This window comes from Poecilia latipinna, unplaced genomic scaffold (genome assembly GCF_001443285.1).
Source record: "Poecilia latipinna isolate Pla-1442-1.1 unplaced genomic scaffold, P_latipinna-1.0 Scaffold377, whole genome shotgun sequence".
Taxonomy (NCBI): Eukaryota; Metazoa; Chordata; class Actinopteri; order Cyprinodontiformes; family Poeciliidae; genus Poecilia; species Poecilia latipinna.
Window position 1 is genome coordinate 169,932 of NW_015112993.1, and position 19,060 is coordinate 188,991.

Genomic DNA, 19,060 nt, shown 5'->3' on the forward strand with positions numbered 1-19,060 from the left:
GAACCGTTCTGTCACAAGCGGCTGCAGCTTAAAGGTAATCTCAGTTTGAAGACTTTTGAGACCTCTTACAGGGTGTTCTCCAGGATTTCCCTCTATTTCGCTATGTCTTCCCATGCCACTGCTGAGCCTCACCAGCATGACGCCACCACCACTGTGTTTCATGCTTGCATTTGGGCTAAAGGCTTGGATTCGGCGTAAACTGCAAATGAGACTTTGTGTGGTTTACTTTAAACACCAGCTTTTGTTCTTGCCTACTTTGCATTAATGCCAGATATGTGGATTGAATAACTAATAATTATGTTATCGAGTTGCTTTGTGATCTGATTTAAACATCACTTAATTTTTTCCCCCCCGCCCTGTCTGCTATGTTCCTCAGTCTTCATGATGCTGTTTATTCACTAATATTCTCAAAAAACAAAAAATGAACAAAAAAAAAAAAAAAAAAAAAAAACTGAGGAACTCAAAAAACTTCAAAGGGCCTCAAAACAGATTCATACTGATATTAAATTGCTCTTTCACTCAGGTGATTTCTGAAGGTAGTTTTCATTTAGTGTAACTGGAGTAAAAGTCACAAAAAAACCCAAAACTTTTTTCTGATTTTTTTTTTCCGTTCGGAGAGAAAATTGACGACTCAAGCCTTCAATTTTGCTTCCACAACCCATTGATGCGCTAGTTTGCGTTACAACACACAAATCCCACTTGCGTGTTTTCCGACGCTATATAAAATATACACTTTGTCTAGAAATTTTATACGTGAAATCTTTGAATTGCGGAGAGACCAACGCGCACAATGAGTTTCAAAATATTGCATAGTGAATAGACATTACCAAGAAATAAAGTACCGAATGTAAAATTCCTCATTTATTTATTCCTTGAATGTACGAGCATTAAAGTGCAGCAGCACAAACGACATTCATTATAGACGGCACTAAACCGAACAAAGAAAAAGCTGGTTTACATCATTTTAGCAAAAAGAAAAAAAAAGTATCTGTTGTCCCACTGGGATGGATGTTAGTACTCATGCTGCCCCACTAGGGGGAGCCCATGACCAGGGACTAAAACTGTACAAAGTAAAACTAAAGTGTGTCTTTATGACATCTAAAATGATTAATTAACGCAGAATGCTTAAAGCACAGCAAGATGCCATGATACAAGACGAGAATAAACATTCAACAATCAGACAAACGGAAGAGTCTGCTGTTAGAAGAAGAAGCCTCTGCTCATTGGTTTCTCTTGTCCACCTTCAATTTATAGCTGTGGATAAATGGAGTAATTTATGTTTGATATTTAAAGAGTTAGTGACAAAGCAGTGGCGTTAAGCGTAAAACTGCTCTTATTTTTGAATCTTTAAAAGAGAAGTCGATGAAAATTGTTGTGCAGCGTACATTTGTGACACTCCAGCAATGCTTCAGTCCGTCTAACTTCGTTAAGCGACGTAAAGAACAAAGCAAAAGTTTAAGAACAGAAGCATCTTGAAACGAGACCTGCTTACCATTCAGCTTATCTACATGCTTTCTTTACGTACCATTTAGGGCTCGATTTGCACCGTGTCTTCACTGAAACTCACCATAATTAAAAAGAACGTCTTTTTTTGTGCCGAAACACGGCAGGTCTGTAGCAAAGTTTTTTTGTTTTGTTTTTTTTTTTGTTCCAGTGATGGCAAAACCCAATGAAAAAAAAAATCCAGCTTGGTTTCCTCTGGCTACGACAGAGGGTAATGTGGATGTGTTTTTGTCTAGAGAAAATGCAGCCTCTGGACCCGCCAGTGACTCAGATTTCGCTTCTGTCTCACTTTGAAAACTTCTGGATCTCTGCAGGAAGCAAAACAAAACCAGGGTTAGGGGGGACTACAAAGGGGGGATTCAAGATGATTCACTTGGGAGAGCGTCAGCATACCTTTGTCAAGATCAATGACTTTTGGCTGGGCCTTCATCAGGGTGTTTTCTTTTAGCAGGTTGTTCTTGTATTCTAAACAAAGGGAGTTATGAAGTTTTATGCCCTGTGAGAGGACTGTTTCTAATACACTCCCTAGGTCCACCTTCACAGTTGTAGTTTTTAACGGCAAACTATGAAAGTTGTGCACAAAAAAAAAAGTCCCTCACTTCTCCACTCAGTGCTCCAAAGGATGCCAAAGAACAAGACGCCGTAAGCTTACCAAATCCTTTCTCCTCTCGAGTGAATGTGTCCACCTCACCGATGTCTATCTCATACTCATCTGAGCTGCTGGGACTTCTGCTGGACCTGTCACCGCGAGAAAACATCAGACTCGGAGTCAAAGATACAGATAGCAAAAGTAACATTTTATTTATTACGTTTTTATTGGGATTTTACTTTAACACAGTCATCCATAATTGCAAAATGGAAAGAAGCATGCCTTGATCGTTTTTTTGTTTGTTTTTTTTTTACAAATACAACACTTTTCGGAGTTTTCTTCCATTTCACAGTAATGTCTTATTAAGCACTTACCTAACAGAAACTTTGGGAGAGAAATCTAAAATAATAACAAAAAAAAAAAAAGAAAACATTTTATAAGAACATGAAGTTTTAAGTGACTAAAAGAGAATCAGTTTGACAGACGTTAGATCAGACCTTTGGCTTTACGTCGTTTCATGACGAGGACGACAACGAGCGTAAAGGACGCCAGAAGCAGGAAGGAGGCGAGGACGTAGACGAGCGGCAGGAGAAAGTGGTGTTTTTGGTCTGGCAGGATGAAGTTGATGACTTGCGGTGCGTCAGCTTTACTGGTGTCTGAGTGTTACACGGTGAGAAAATGTCAGCTGGTTCTACTTGCATTTAACAAGCTAGCAGCAATCTTTGCAGATGAATCTCATATAAAGACTCATTGATTTTTTTTTTTGCCTTTGTTTTTGTTTTCTTCCGCAGAAGGAAAAGAACTTTCAAATTTCAAGTTAGCACACGTACCTTTTCATTGTGAATTCCCATAATGCCTTGCAAAATTATTTCTATTCCATGTTACAACTACAAACTGATGTATTTTATCTGACAGACCAAAAAATAAAATAAAATAAAATAAAAAATTGTGCAATTTGAGAAATGGAAGGAAAAGGATCTAAGGCAGGGGTGTCAAACTCCAGTCCTCAAGGGCCTCTGTCCTGCAACTTTTAGATGTGCCTCTGCTGCACCACACCTGAAAAGCATAATTAGGTCATTAGCAAGGCTCAGGAGAACCGATCTGCACAGGGAGGAGGTAATTAAGCCATTTCATTCCACTGTTTTTTACCCGTGGCACATCTAAACACTGCAGGACAGCGGCCCTTGAGGACTGGAGTTTGACACCCCTGATCTAAGGTGAAGTAGGACTTGAAATCAAATTAAATCACAAACAGGACGACTATTAGTATTTACTACTAATTAAGTGAGTAGTGACGGATCTGGATTTTAATTATTGGTTAAGAGTAAAAAAAAAAAAGGCTGGAAGATAAATGAATATCACACTTCAAAATTTGTAAAATGCAAACTGAAAGCACAAAAAAGGATGTGAAGAGTTTTCACTCAGCAGACATCACTGCGCTATGTGAGGTTCTGCTGGGCGTTGGGAAGCAGAGGCTAAAGAAAGGGCCTGGTTTCAATTAGCTTCTCAAAAAAAAAAGTGTAAATCAGGAAGCAGCTGTGGACCTCAGACTCAACATACGCGAGTCAAAATCAGATCCAGACTGGTGTAACACTGTGATTTATTTTTCCTGGCAGTAAAACATAAAATAAGCACAAAAAAAAGGCAAGAGGGGTGAATAAACGAGAGAGCATGAGTGGGAGGAGAGAGTGGGAAATCTCTTCAGAGACGACCTCGCCCCAACATCCCCAAACCCAGATTGTCTGTGCTGTACTGCACTTAAAACTAATACAAGTCGTCTGACCTTTCCATTGAGTTTCACAATGGTTTTGCAAACATAAGGACATGAGCTGGGTAGTCGGGCCTTAAACGTACGAGGAGGAAGTGCAGACGGGAGGATCAGACGGATAACACGATCCGATCTTCCAAGTTTAAACTTCAAAACTCAGCGCATTTGGTTCATCAAAGGAATGGAACTGGGCAGAGGAAAGATAAAAGTGGAAAAAAGGAAGAGGGGAAACTTTTTGCAGAATGCAAAGGGTGAGCCAAAGTATACACTGCACCAGAGAAACTACGGCAAAGCAGTTTAGATCCCACAACTTTGTGACAGACCGCTGAAGAAGACAAACTCACTACTGGAGATAAATCATTGGGATAAAATATGTTTAATTCCCGAGAAGGAATCCTTGATGTTCAGTCGCAGCTCGGGAAGAGAGGTGGATTATTTTTGCGGATGTAGCTGGACATCAGTCAGAAGATTCCACTGAAATGAGATCAGCCATCTTGGCATGCTCTTATAAACACACAGGAGCTGGCTCACACAGGCGCACGTAGGCAGCTGCGAGCAAAGAGTTTTTAATTTTTTTTACTCTTTGATACGTCTGCTCCTGAAAGTTTAGACCTCCTGGAAACATAGACAGTTCTTTGAACACTGAAACATTTTCATTGTCAAAGAAATGCAACGAAGGAAGCTGTCGAGACACAAATCCATAAAAGTCCACGCAGCAAATCGTGAAGACAAGTGTGTGAAGCATCCACTGTGAAAGAGAAGCTTTGTGAGTTAGGATGCGGTACAACACGAGTGAATATAGCGTCAGGAGTTTAATGTTAGGCCAAAAAAAAAAGGAAAAAAAGAGAAATATTTCCCTCTAGAAACACAAAACCTCAGAAAAAAAAGTTGAATTCTTCCTCTGCTGCTTTGTTGTTTGGAAAGTCCGAGAGGAGATAGAGAATCGAGAGTGAAGGAAAGACCAGATGTACGCGCGTATAATGCCTCCGTTGGGTTAAGCGCTAAAACATCTGGTCTGCTTGGGGGGCAGGGACTGACCTATAAAAATCTGGAGACAGAAGATAGATTTGTTACCTTTGTCTCGGGGAAGTGTTACGACCGGCTGAGTGCTCCGAATCAGAGGGGCCTCCACCGTGACTCGAAACTCTCTCCGCTCGTGCAGGCCGCAGTAATGATGGTGAAGGTGACAGGAATATGTCCCCTGGTCTGTAAGCTGTCACAACACACACAGACAAAATAAACTGCAAACAACGTAAAACAGGCACAGAGATCAACGGACCTCAGGTGTGTGAGGCAGACGCCTTGTCTAGTTTGAGGGATAAGCTGAAAACGTTTCATTTTGATTAAACTCAAAGCTAAAGTTGCTGAGGCCTTGTCCTATAGTATGATAGGACAAGACCTATCATACTAATTAGTACTACTAATACTAATTAGTATGATAGGTAATGATAATAGGCCTATCTGATTAGGCCTATTATCATGACCTCCATTACCATTTTTGTCCACTGATCTTCATCTATGAAATTTTTGCAATAACTCCTGCCATTACCTTTGGGTTCCCCTTGAGTTGATTTTTTTGTACTTGTACGGCCCAGTGCTTATGTATTTGACTGTGTTTTCCTGAGGTGACTGACTAGTTTAGCTGCCATTACAGTGACTTTGTTTAGCACAAAGTGTTTCAAATGTCCTTTTCACAGAGAGAGCCATCAAATGACCTGTTGTTACCATTAACTATGTGTATTGATGACTTATGGTCAGTGATCCTGTGTTTAGGTGTGTGGTTGCCCTGGACAAAAGGTTAATGAAGCTATTTCTCCCATTAACTATGTATTATCTATTTGTTTTTACATTCATAGAAAGTATCCCTGGCTCAACACCTTTATTTTTAGCTTCGTCTCCTTTCAGGACAGCTATTGTTGCTACTACCTACATTTATACAGTTTTCAATATTTACACTATTATAAATTGGCATTAAATGATCATCTGAACTGAACAGGTTCGTCTTGTAAGGTTCGCTGAGATGACATTTGTTTTAAATCACTTAGACTTTAATGAATTGAACAGAACTAAATTGTGTCACCACATTTCTTAATCTTTGTTTATTCCTTATGGAGAGGTGCAAATTAACCAATTAAAGCTCATTCTATGACTCATCGCTTTATTTTATCGCCATGAGATTTTAAGATTTCCTAGCTTGCAGCCAGAAACCTTCCTCTACTTGCTGTTGTAGCAACTCCTGATCCACGACTTTATTCACCCGAGTGCTCACCATGTTGTGGTTGCATGCTCCCAGCTTCTCTGCACAAGGCTGCACAAGGGCTCACAAGGGCTCAACATTTCAGCTTGTGATTGTTCTAATCGAGTGTGCACTCCCGGCCGTAGCAAGAACACACGCTTGATTTGTTTCTCACCTCGACACACACATGCATACCTGCAGGTCTGTTATTGTTAGAGAGAAGTCACCCTCTGCGAAGGCCTTGTTGCTGATGTTCATCTTCCTCTGCAGGAACAGAGGCCCGTAGCTGCGCTGCTCCCCAGAGGCGTACAGGTCCACCAGCCGATCGGCACTGTCATGCTGGACTCCCGGGGACTGACGGTCCCAGTGGACAACCTGGTCATGTTGTACAACCCGCCGTCAACGGGATGCAGTAGCACAACAACGACAGCAGATCTGCGTGAACCTTGTTTATCCACTCGCCTGCTGGTCCTCCTCCTCGTCGCTCCAGTCTGTCCAGACGCTGCGCCGGTTGATGCAGGGCAACACAGCGGTGGTCCCCTGCAGAACCACGTACACCGCTTTCTGTCCGTCCCAGAAGCGCTGCTGCTTGCGTTCTTCGGGGTGAAAAGATAAGACATGAAAGAGGATTCTTATAGAGGACCCACTGCTGTGAACCATAAGTCAGTACGACACAGAGAGCCGTACTTGATTTGGTCACGTTGAGCTGAACTCTGACTGTTTCGTGCAGGTGGCAGTAGAGATGGTGGAGGTTGCAGGAGTACAGGCCTCTGTCGTTCATCCTCACGTCTGCAAACGAGGTACAGTTACGGTGAGACGGCCGTCGCACCGAGAAGCAGGAAATGAATTGTTGCCTTTTTAAAATCGTTTTTAAATGTTTGAGAACGTCTGACAAACTTTATTACGACAATAAACATGACACGAGTTAATGACCTACTTAGGCATGTAAGAGTTCCTAAATTCAATGGAGTAACAGGCACATAATAGACAACAGCTCAAAGAAGCAATTTAAACTGGATTTTTAAAAACTTTTTTGTGACCTATCATAAGTACAGTTTTGTTTCCATCTGTTGAGTTTAACCTCAGAAATGGGACCAAATGTAGAACAGTTTGACAGACATAAAATACAATTTTAGGAGTTTAGGGCAAGTTATCAGATTTAGCTGATAACTAGACAAATGAAGAGCTGAAGAACGATGAAGAGGTCCTCTCTTCAGTTTTTTTCAGAAACACTCCCCCCCCAGTAAAGGAGTAGGAAAAAATAGAACATAGAGTCAAATCATTGACCTTTGATGACCAGTGAGAAGTTCCCATCCTTGAAGGCTGTTGGGTTGAGGCTGACCCTTCTCAGATTGTGGGTGTGGTACAGCCTCTGGTCTCCAGCCGGGAACATGTCCACCACTCTCTCCATGGCAAAGTCCGGGGCATCCCGATACATGTCCCAGTGGACCACCCTCTGTCTGTCCCGTGCCCTGTCCCTAGTCCACACCATGCGGCCACTCATGCACTGCAGTACCAGGTTGGACCCAGCGGGGCCGCTGACGTTGTAGCCGGCCACCACCACACTGCTGCTGCTGTCAGACTGACAGGACACTGGAAGAGAGAGCAGAATGTCTTCAGCGCTTCCCCCAGAGGAGGAAAAGCAGAGATGTAAATCACAGCTGCGCACACACACACACACACACAAATGTTTAGGTGACTATATTTGTGGGGACTTGCCAATGACTTCCATTCATTTCTACAGCCTAAACCTTACCTTTACCCTTTTCCTAACCCTAACCAAAACTCAATTCATACCTTAGCCCTAAATCTGACCCCTGACCCAAAAACAGGGTTCCCCCTTGTGGGGATCAGGCTCTGGTCCCCACAAGGAGCAATTGGTCCCCACAATGTAGTATATGTCAGGAAAATAATCCCCACAAGGTATTACAAACAAACGCGCACACACACACCTATACAGATATATGTGGTTTAGCCTGCCTTTTTCGCCAAACAGGCCTGGCGGTGGTTTAGATGGACTACCCTTTCCCAAATAGCTAGAGCAACAGGAGATGGCTTAAAACACTGCAACAAATCTGAAGAAAATTTAGCTCACTTTAGGTTTCAGATAGCAGCTACACAGCCTGTGTTTCAGCAATCTGACCACATGGTGGGTTATATGGACATCAGCAAATTGTGGTTTATGAGAACAAAATAAAGTAATGTGAGAACTTTAAAGGGACAACTATGTCATATTTAAAAACCTGCTGATTAGCATAAACACACAACCTGACAGCATAAAGCATTAACAGAACATAATTTTATTAGGTAAATATGACCAAATAATTCAATAATTTTTCTTTAAAAAATAAAAGTAAACCTGGAATTGAAATGACCAAAGGGGGGAAAAAAAAAATCTAATTTAAGTGCCGCAACAAAACATACAGAAAAGTACAATAAGGGTGCAGATTGTTACCAAGTATTCTGAATATAAATAAATAAGTAAAACAATGTTAAATTAAAATTCTGCCACTTTTTCCATTATTTTTTTTATGCTGGACAACAGAAACATGCCTCACCATTAGAAAAAAAGCTTTTCTGCCTATTAACATGACTACATGAAAACAGCCTCTACATCATGGGACTTTACAGATAATATTTGATAGGCAACAAAAAAAAATCAGTTTTAGTAGCATGAACAAAACAGAACCCTTTTGAATAAATGATTACTTAACATAAAATCTAGAGCTTTTTCTTTTGTGCCTGCCTTTTAGCAGTTATTCCACGGTTTCTCACAAAGTCCCTGATATTTTGTGCTGTTCTTTGAGCCAGCATAGGATCTTTAACCAACTTGCAGTGATTGCACTCATTTTTAGTGGCAAGTTTTCCTTTACCTATATGAGCTTTAAAATGCCTCATGTCTATCGGTCTGCCATGGCAAAGGGTTTTGTGTAATGCCAACACACAGAGCAAGAAAAGGCAGAATAGAAGTGGTTGGAGCAATTTTTCCTTTATTTATCCATTTGAATTTTGTTACTTTATTCTTAAATTTCTATTTTTTGTATGATTTACAGAGTTTTTGTAGGTTGATAATTGTTGATTTTATTTATTTTTTGTTTTATTATTTTTCTTATTTATTTTCTAAATTTAGACAGGAAGTAATGTGGGTCAGTCCACTTTCTATAAGTGCAGGGGCCTGGTGAAGGACCAGCAGGCATTTGGGTTTGGAGCCGATGGTTTTTACCAGAGCAAGAGTGGTAGCATGAGAACAAATGAAAGTTTGACCTCTGTAATTGTTTGGTTAAAGAGGAAAATAAATCATCAAGATCAATCAATAAGTTTGGACATTGAACCTGGTTTTGCCCGTGTTGAGAAACATGACCCCAGTGCCTTAGTAGTGGCTTGGTGGAACTTTTATTGGATGTTTGGCTTGGCAAACAATCAGAAGTGGTTCTGTCTAGTTTGGTTCTTCATCTGTTTATCAGCTTTATTGTAGCGCACTGCAGCTGCTGCAATTCCTAAAAACAAGCGACAAAAACTGAGCTAATCCCCTGTGTTCTCAAAAAGTGGTGATATTTATAACAGTCGTCAAACTACGGCTTCTACAGCATATTTAAAATAAAACAATGGACCAATATAAATAGAAATTCGTCCCTTCTTGTATCTTCTTCTTGTAACTAACAGAAACAAAATTGTTTATAGATTTGTATCATGGAGAATTTGTCAAACATCAGTTTTCTAATAACAAATGATGGCACTACTAATATTTTCATGACAGATTTCTCTTTGTCCTGTATTGGGATAAATGGTTTTCTGGACACAATGAATCACAGAGCGACCAATAGGCACTGTCAAGTCCAGTAATGGATATCAATTGGCAGGAGTATGAAAGACGTAAAAATAATTAACTATACTACATTAAGAAATTGTATTCAAGCCTCGGTACTACATGAAGCTCATTTTGAAACATCCATCCATCCATTTTCTAACATCCTTGTCCCTCAGTGGGGTCGGGAGGGTTGCTGGTGCCTATCTCCAGCTAACGTTCTGGGCGAGAGGCGGGGGAAACACTGGACAGGTCGCCAGACTGTCGCAGGGCAACACAAAGACACCACACAGGACAAACAACCATGCACACACACACTCACACCTAGGGAGAATTTGGAGAGGCCAATTAACCTGACAGTCATGTTTTGGGAGATGTGGGGGGAACCGGAGCACCCGGAGAAAACCCACGCAAACACGGGGAGAACATGCAAACTCCACACAGACTGCCTCTGTGAAGGTGCAGCGCTAGCCGCTGCACCACCGTGTTGCCCACGTTTTTTCCAATTGGGTTGGGAAGGGATCTATTTTCTAGTTGTTAATGGAGGAGGTGGGGGGACTTGAAGTTTTAAATTTCCTCTTGACGGAGGGTCGCAGGGCGCCCCATTCAGACAGGCAACAACCTCCATCTTTTCTCTAGTCAAAATCAAGAACATTAGATCTGAGTTTTATTACCTTCACTTTTTTGGCTTCTTGAACCCCAGAGAGCTACATATTTTCTTCCAAATTGAAAATTTAGATTTTTTCTTTTTACCATCCATAGCTTTATTATCCAAATCCTCCAGGATGGTTTCTCCTGTGGTCTCGGTCTCTTCGGGTTCCAGATCCGTTGAACAACCAGGCAAAGATTCTGCTAAGAATTCCTTCTCAGAAGAAACCTCTTGTTTTGTATCTTTAATCAGGCCGACCAGGTTCTGTGAATCTTCCTCCTCTTTTAAAACGGTGGTGTTGTTTTTATCTTCTCTGTCTTGAAGCAGTTGATCCTCTTTTGCTTTTCTCAACTCCTCTTTTATGCAACTCATCTCCTGTTGGTATTTTTCTGCTTGTTGTTTTAGTGCAGTGACATCAGTTTCATACCGGTTGTTTTGCTCCAGGTAGAAATCTTTAAATTTCTCCAACTCAGCCTCGATAAGCTTTTCTTTCTCTTCTCTTTCTGAAAGATCAGTTTCCCTCTGCTTTATAATATGCTTGTATGTTTCAGCCTGCTGCTGCAATTCCTTGACATCATTTTCATACTTGATCTTTAGTTCCTTGTATGAAAAGTGGACTTGATCGAGTTCATTAAGAATGTACTTTTCCCTTTTGTTCAGAATTGTGATCTCTCCTGTCATATTTTGTAAGAGCTCCTCCTTTTCAGCTCTCAGGTCATTGATAAGTTTCTGATTCTCCTCAACTGTCTCCAAGTTGGCATATTTCAGCTGGCTAACCTCCTGCTTATATCTTTCTACTTCTCGATTCAGTTCAGAAACATCACTTTCGTACTTGCCGATAAATTCATGGTAGGAATGTTTCATATCATTAAATTTTTTCTGCAAACGTTTCTTATCTCCTTGCAGGAATTGGATTTCTTTGGTTTGGTTTTCCTGGAGAACAGCATTTGTTGCTCTTAGGTTGTCAATCAGTGCCATGTCTTCCTCTGATTTCTTTAGATGGTCTTTTCTCTCCTCAATTATACGTTCCTGTAACACCATAATATCAATTTCATATTTGCACTTTAGCTGCTGATTCCACTTTGCTTTCTCCCTTTCTAACTCTTGCTTGGTCTCTTCCAGCTCTGCCTCCAGGTGGGCCCGTTTCTTGTTGTCTTCACACCGTCCAGCGATCTCAATCTCCAGAAGGGAGCTCAGTTGTTGGATTTCCTCAAGCAAGGCATCGTATGCAGGTGTGAACAGGTCTTCAGGGTTGGAGAGATGGGGCTCCATCTCTCCACTGCCGTATCTTGGGGTATCAGACATTTTCTCTAAAATGCAATTACTAAAATCGTTGATTTTAAACTATCTGAAAGAGCTTTGCGCACGTCTGAATTAGTCAGTGATATTGCAAGCAATGAAAAATATGCAGAATTGTGTTACATACAATTCTGCAGTTTATGACATCACAGACAGCACTGCCAGTGACATCACAGAATCTTCCTTTGCTGGTGGTGTGACATCATTCCACCACCACATATCTCACTCTTTATTCTTGTTTACATTCAAACGTCATGTCATCTTCAGTTCTTTAAAGTTTCTAAAACGTTTTAGAAACCTGCATATGTAAAAGCCTTTAGGTAAAAACTAAAGACTCTTTAGTGTTTGTGAGGCAAAACATTAGAAACTTAATAATCCATATTTATAAAGTAATTTCAAATAATCTATAGTTGGTGATTTGAACCTTAGATATTTGATGGTTTTACTTGGTAACTTCTGTGATGTGTTCACTGAACCAGTTCCCATCATTTCTCTGCACCTGCAGCCTTCAGTCAGACTGAAGGAGGTTTTTGTATGACCATAAATCACTGTGTGAATGCGTTGTTACCATGGTAACCCAGACAGTAATAATCTCCAGTATCTTCAGCCTGAAAACCACTGATGGTTAAAGTGTAATCGGAACCAGATGTACTGCCGCTGAATCTAGATGGAGTTCCTGAGAACCGACTTGAAGCCTGATATATAAGAAGTTTAGAGGCTTTCCAGGTTTCTGCAAGTATCAACTGAGATCAGAACCAATATCCGAACTTCCCTGATGGTCACAGTCGCTCCAACACTGACTGACTTTGATCGTTCAGACTGAGTCAGAAAATTATTGGCAGATGATGCTGAAGAGAGAAATGAGCAACGTTAAAGGAAAACAATAATAAATCTGAGTTCAAACAAAACTTGATAGCTAAATTTAAAAGTCAGTCTGACCCCGAGTGAGAAAACCCAACACAACCATCAGAGCTACTGGAGACCTCATCCTGATGCAGGTTTCAGTGTCGGAGCTCAAACACACTTTGGACTTAAAGCTTGAGGAGCAGCGATGCATCGACATCATGTAAATCCACACCTGCTGAGATGAAACAGGAAACACACAGATGATTCAGCCAACACTTCATCTAGTGACAATATTCAGTTTTTATTTCAACTGAAGATCAAATAATGTATTTATTGGTTGTTCATGTCACATTTATAATGTTTCTATGTCCCCTAAATGTGGTGTTATAAACTAAAACACACAAAATCAGCAAATATTTTACATAAAATAGATCCATACATTGAGCCATATAAGGTTTAAATCTTTGTAATGTAACCTGTATTCATGTTCCAATGATCCTCATTATGTTTCTTCTGGTATGTTAAGGTTATCAAAGAGACTTTGATCTATTTGGATTTGTGATTTAAATATGTGTTTATTATTTATAGTTTAATTTTACACTACAGGATGCAGAACCTTTCTATATTATTATTTTAAATCATATTTTTAATTAATGTTGATATTAAATGTAAAAAGAACAACAACCTGAACACACATTCTGAAGAATATTATAAATTTTGTTTATTTATAAAAGCTGATCAAATTCACATCATTGATGTTCTTCAATAACCACTAAATTAAATAGATTCTTATTATTTTACTTCAAAAGGTGAAACCACATTACAGCTTAAGTTTTAAAGTTTATATTTTAGGATGATACACTTGTAATTGATTGGCCATTCTAGTGTAGAAATGATATTTAATTAGAAGAAACTTGTCTAACATTGTGTTTCTACATTCCTGCTGGATATTTTCTTGCTTATCATAATCCAGACATTTTGCAACGACTTGATTTACAAAAGTTAGAGACGTTTTAGAAAGTGACCATAATGTTTTAATAAAATGATTAAAAACGTGAGCTGTTAATAAAAAGAAGAAGGGATTGTCACTTATTTTTTATTTACAACTTTTGCACTCCCGAACACAAAATAGAAAGATAAAATTAAAGAAGTAAAATATAAACTGACTTTAATATCATTTATTTAAATCCATCAGTTTTACAAATATTGGTGATGTCAGACAAGTTCTACTAATGGCAATAAGATCACAAAAAAAGAATTTCAGGGTTCTGTCATTTGTAATTTGTTTTAAGGCAGTGTGAATGCCAGGCTTTTGAACAACCTGTGAAGAAATGTAAATGTTAAAAAACAAACAAAACAAAAAAAAAATTCAAAATCTCAAATAAGCCATTACACCTTACTTTAAGATCACATGAAAAATTTAAATATGGATTAACAATTTTATTTTTTTTTTCAAATGTGCAAAATTGTACTTTTTGGATAAAATTTTATGTTCCGTTTTAAATAAAGATTGAGGGTAAAGGTTTTAAGGCGCTTTGAAATCTTCCACTGCTTTGAAAGTCACCATGATGATGTACATTTCATTGTATTGAAATCTGTATACTCAATTCTGAAAATGAAATTTGTTCATGGTCAACAGTTCAACAAAGACATACATCCTATTTGCAACACTTTAATTCACGCTACAAATTAACTAAATATCTTACCTTTACACTGGTAGCCAACCCACTTGAATGAAGATCAAGGACCAAAACACTGAGTACACTTCTCCAAAGAAGATAATGTTGTGCACATCAGGTGATGTTTTTGACACTACAAGGAAAAAATTCAACACACACACACACACATATATATAGTATTATTGATATTTATTTAAAGTACATTCTATTCAATATTGGATAATAAATGAGAAAATATTTAAAGAGGGTGCCAGTCATAAAAAAATAACTGATCCTAAAAACTTTTAAATTGTTGAATTAAAAATATTGTATGGTAAAAACATAAAGACAAAATCTGTATGTATGTATATATATATATATATATATATATGTATGTGTGTGTTTTTTTAAGTACTGGCAACATTTAAAATTTTATTCTAATATATTCTGGGATGCCAAGTCAACGTTTGTCAGAAGTCAAACCAATATTAACAACCTCACTAGAACCAAAACAAATGTTTTTATCAATTCAATAACGCCAGGTCCCCATATACAATATGGTCCTCCTGTATCACATTGGGGCAGTTGACCATGAAACACACACATACACTCACTAAACTTACAAACTAAAAACCATGAGATGAGACTGTCCTTACAAACCAGTGTCTTTATAAACCACATGGCATTCAGGTCCACACACAGACACACTTAAATAGAACAGGTTGGCTGACTGACATCATTTAGCTACACATTAATTATAAAATACCTCTGAATTGATGGGGAGTGAATCCAGGACTGAATCTGTCTTGTTTGGGACACTGGTTGTCATCTGATCCTGGTCATTTTCAGCTCTGATCTGAATCAAAAAATAAAATACAAGTCAACACCATATTGCCTTTGACTTATTTACGGAGATATCCTCAATTAAGTAATGGCGCTCTATGAGAGCAAACGCCCATGAAAGGAAACTAGTTTTAAATCCAGCCAAAATGTTTGGTAAAGTCAAAATAAAAACCCAACTTCTGTACCTGTTCTGTGTTGTCAGTTGTAGAAGTTGAATGAGTACAGTCAGGACTTTGAGATATTTCTTTCTCCAACTCCTGTGAAAAAGATAAAAGATTGTCTATTTTTTCCCCACAGAAGATTTTCTGTGATGTAGCAAAGAAAATAGTCTGATGGTTGACTTAATTGTTTCTAATTATGGAAACTGCGTAAATACTATCATACTGTAATTATTAATTATACATTTGTGGGCCATCTATTGTTGTGAAAAGAATGGTAAAACAAAGAAGGTTCCGGTTGTAAATCATCATTATTAGTGCATTTCTTAAGTGAACATTGTCTTAAGATTCATAAATTTTGATTTTTTTTTAGTACCTTGAGTCGCAATGACCAGTCTGAGTCCCCATAATTGTAAGTAATCTCTTCTCCCTGCTTGATAACTTGAGTTGCAAATAAACACAAATGTGGCTTCTGTTGCACCGTTAGATACTTCGTTTTGACATTTGGGCTGATATTGTCATCGTTTATAAGCCTTCCAAGAGAGCCATCTTCTTTTGCTGCATCAACACTGCAAAAATATAACATTGAATTTTAAATATAAACATATTCATTTACATATATGCCATTCTAATTAAACTTCTGACACAAACATACTCACTACAAGAGTTTTCCATGAAAGTAGAATTCAAACAAGAAAACTTTAAGGTTGTCATGGTAAACTTGGTAAAATCTGGAGAATTTGGCTGCATGTGAGGTTATTCAGCTAATTAAGGTACAAATACACATTTAAAAATTGAAGGACGCCTATATTTACCTGAATTTGAGGACTCCTGGTTTACACTTCCAGCATTTAAGTTGAAGTCAGCCAATTGATTACAGTACACAGCTTTAAAGCCATCGGTGCACCTGCCCTATTGCAGCCATTCATTAAAACCTTCAACCATTGGTGCTTTTCCAAAAGATAAACAAGTTTCACAGAAACCTGTGTGTTTACTTCTTATTAATTTCCTGCTTGCTCTTCAGCAGGACCAAAGGCAATCAAGCTTAACGAGCTTAACAAGCAGAACGTCACTACGCAAATAGCTAACATAAAGCAAGCAGTTTGCCAATATTGTTAAATATAATGATAAACCTTAAAGTCTATTACCCAGCTTTTACCACCAAAAGCTAGGTGGTACCTGTTTGGGGTATGGTACCACACAGGTACCATCTACTCCAAACATCGTCAACTTATCAAACACGTTTCGTCTAGCTAGGAGGCTAGCTCTCCTAGCCAAGCTAGTCTCTTACTTTAAAACACTCGGAATAAAAACTATACTGCTTCAGGTAGGTATTTTCAGTCATAAAAGCATACATATCTAAGTTACTTGATGTAAATATCCAAAATAAGTTGGTTAGCTTTCATGTCACCGAAATTAAAATCAAAAATTCATTTTGCTCAAAAATCATTCTTACATTTGCAGTTATTTACTTGTAAATAACTTTTTGTAGGCAAAATTTATTTTTTATTTATCATTAATGCTTACCTGTGCACAGTTATTCCACCAACACGTCCATATTGAGAGCTGTGGCTTCAAGTGAGGATTTAATTTTTTAAAAACCTGGCGTCTGGGACTGTTTGGCAATAAGACACGCCAACAGGTTTTTTCCAGCCAATCAGATGATGACTGGCTAAAAGCGCGCGTAGTGTATGAAAATGTGTGTAAAAGTGCAATTCATACACTGAAATCAGGCGGCGCTGTGTTATACAGTGGAAAACACAAATCTCAGGTCACATGGTATAAAAGGACAATTAAAGAAAGTGAGATATCACGCTGTTTATTCACTGAAAAGTACAAATACATGGTGCACATCATGCAAAAACTGGCATAGTTCCTATAAAACTTTAGATTTATGAGAAAAAGTGTTGTTTAGATACTCAAAATTTAAAATACACTCCTTGATTTATGAGCACATTGGCATTGCCCTTGCATTACCATTAGGTCCATGTAACGCAAGTATGTATTCAGGTCAAAAGGCAGGCTAAACCATGTATACCAACACACACACAAACACACACACACACACACACACACAAGTTGCATACCTGCTGTGAAGAAGCACGCCACAGAGACTGAGGGAAAATAAAACCGGAGAGGAATAAATGCGTTAATCCCTTAAACAGACATGAGCAAACAGAAACAGGATGTTTTGTTGGTTTCAGAATACAAACTAAAGTCCAAGTGGGCGTTTGATTGAGCTTTACTGAACGTCCTTCATCCTAACATGTTTTTTACATGTGTGTCAGCAACTGCTTGAATTGACAAACCAAATTTATGTCATTATTGAATTGTGATCAATGGCCACACACAAAAGGACCAAAAGTAACCCTCGGCCTACACTTTTGACACCCCTGCTCCAATGTTTTTATTACCTAACAGAGAACTGCTTGATCCAGATGATGACGACATGACTGCAGAGCTATCAAGACATAACTTTTAACCTTTAACATTGAGAGGCCGAACAAGGGGATCTTTAGTAGCAGAAGCAGGCAAAAAGCTCCATGGTAACACTGGAGATGCAGCAAAGATTAACGGGCTCAGTTGGGGAAAATCTGGTGACAGGACAATTACTAACTATACATTTCACAAATCTACGTGTAATGGAGGAGTGGAGGGGGCTACAAGCAAATATGTCATGGTGAATATGTCGACCAAAGTACTTGATGAGATAACACCAACTTTGAATGTTTGGAGTACAAAATAAAACTGCAAATCGAACACCCACCAGACTTAAAAGATGGTGATGGCAGTAACATGCTTTAGGGATTCTTTTCTTCAGTTAGAAAGGGGAACTTGCTTTTTGTTGACGGTAAGATGGATGGAACTAAAATATAGGTGAGATTGTCCTGGAGATAATCCAGAACAATGGATATTCATCTGACTGAAGCGTTCTAATGGTTCTGTTAGAACGGTTCAGTCAAAGTGCAGAACTAGATTCAGCTGAGAATCTGTGGCAATACTTTCAAAGTAATCTCCATCCAATCTGGTGTTAAACTGTCTTGCAAAGAAAAAAAGAGCTGCTGAAAACAACTGTAGTAGCTTCAAGACAAACTGCCACATATTACGTACTTTGATTTAGTCTGATTAAAAGTTCAGATCCATTCATGAATACTTGTACTTTGGGTATTTTTCCCCTCATTATGTATTTATGAGTTTTAAAGCACTTTCCTTAAAAGTGCCTTAAAACTTTTACGTTTCACGGCACTTTTTTTGACATGTGAAACAAATTTATGACGTGTTTCAGATGTCATAAAAGTAATTTCATGTTTTCATTTTAATAGCTAGACCGTGGAGACAAGTTTCCTGGAGAAACGGGGAAAAAAAATCTAATTTTGCAAGGGATTTCGTTTATTAATCGAGCAAAAGATGGCTGCTTTTGTATAAGCTTTCGCAACACAAGTACAACAATGCCGAACTTCAGCCTACTTACTGTGGATGAAAAGAAGAGCCTGGAGAATAACACCATCCCTCATGATCATGCTCCTCCTCAACACAAAATTCAAGCCAGTGAATTACCCGTTTGATGATAGTTTGGAAAACAGGTCCTGCTTTGATTTGGTCAGCAACAGCATTTGTCTTAGTTACATTACAGAGTGATGAGGAGCAGCGAAAGAGAACCAAAGCAGGACCGAACCGAACTGCTCTCAGTCGGTAAATGTAACCT

General features: G+C 38.7%; 2 protein-coding genes and 1 long non-coding RNA gene across 5 annotated transcripts; all 3 read right to left on the minus strand.

The window, feature by feature from the left end:
* Window positions 1-848: 848 nt before the first annotated feature.
* LOC106950080 (matrix-remodeling-associated protein 8-like) lies at window positions 849-19,055 on the minus strand. Its single transcript, XM_015036730.1, has 12 exons — window positions 18,827-19,055; window positions 17,442-17,468; window positions 7,384-7,689; window positions 6,784-6,885; window positions 6,559-6,692; window positions 6,292-6,471; window positions 4,935-5,073; window positions 2,590-2,748; window positions 2,467-2,491; window positions 2,156-2,241; window positions 1,897-1,968; window positions 849-1,811 (listed from the first exon to the last, which is right to left on the minus strand). Exons 1-12 carry the CDS (start codon window positions 18,873-18,875, stop codon window positions 1,789-1,791), a joined length of 1,302 nt encoding a protein of 433 aa, XP_014892216.1. The 5' UTR covers window positions 18,876-19,055; the 3' UTR covers window positions 849-1,788.
* On the minus strand, window positions 7,883-17,425 carry LOC106950082 (uncharacterized). Its single transcript, XR_001425526.1, has 3 exons — window positions 17,079-17,425; window positions 15,050-15,060; window positions 7,883-7,893 (listed from the first exon to the last, which is right to left on the minus strand). It is a non-coding gene; the product is annotated as an uncharacterized LOC106950082 (long non-coding RNA).
* LOC106950081 (synaptonemal complex protein 1-like) lies at window positions 10,323-15,563 on the minus strand. Of its 3 annotated transcripts, none has more exons than XM_015036732.1 (5): window positions 15,382-15,563; window positions 15,120-15,209; window positions 14,402-14,507; window positions 12,789-12,927; window positions 10,323-12,697 (listed from the first exon to the last, which is right to left on the minus strand). In XM_015036732.1, the coding sequence occupies exon 5, from the start codon at window positions 11,853-11,855 to the stop codon at window positions 10,578-10,580; it is 1,278 nt and encodes a 425-aa protein (XP_014892218.1). In that variant the 5' UTR covers window positions 11,856-12,697; window positions 12,789-12,927; window positions 14,402-14,507; window positions 15,120-15,209; window positions 15,382-15,563; the 3' UTR covers window positions 10,323-10,577. The 3 variants fall into 3 exon arrangements, 2 of the variants coding, with proteins under 2 accessions (XP_014892218.1, XP_014892217.1); XM_015036731.1 differs by having other exon boundaries at window positions 12,789-12,930; XR_001425525.1 differs by lacking the exons at window positions 10,323-12,697; window positions 12,789-12,927 and adding an exon at window positions 13,982-14,016.
* Window positions 19,056-19,060: the final 5 nt, after the last annotated feature.

Excerpts from the sequence above, each read along its gene's own strand:
- LOC106950081 (XM_015036732.1), bottom strand. The coding sequence starts at position 11,855 with ATGTCTGATACCCCAAGATACGGCAGTGGAGAGATGGAGCCCCATCTC.
- LOC106950080 (XM_015036730.1), bottom strand. The coding sequence starts at position 18,875 with ATGATCATGAGGGATGGTGTTATTCTCCAGGCTCTTCTTTTCATCCAC. Across the intron at positions 7,690-17,441 it reads GGCGTGCTTCTTCACAGCAG|TGTCCTGTCAGTCTGACAGC; the intron begins GTATGCAACTTG and ends TCTCTCTTCCAG. Across the intron at positions 2,242-2,466 it reads TCTCCCAAAGTTTCTGTTAG|GTCCAGCAGAAGTCCCAGCA; the intron begins GTAAGTGCTTAA and ends TCGCGGTGACAG.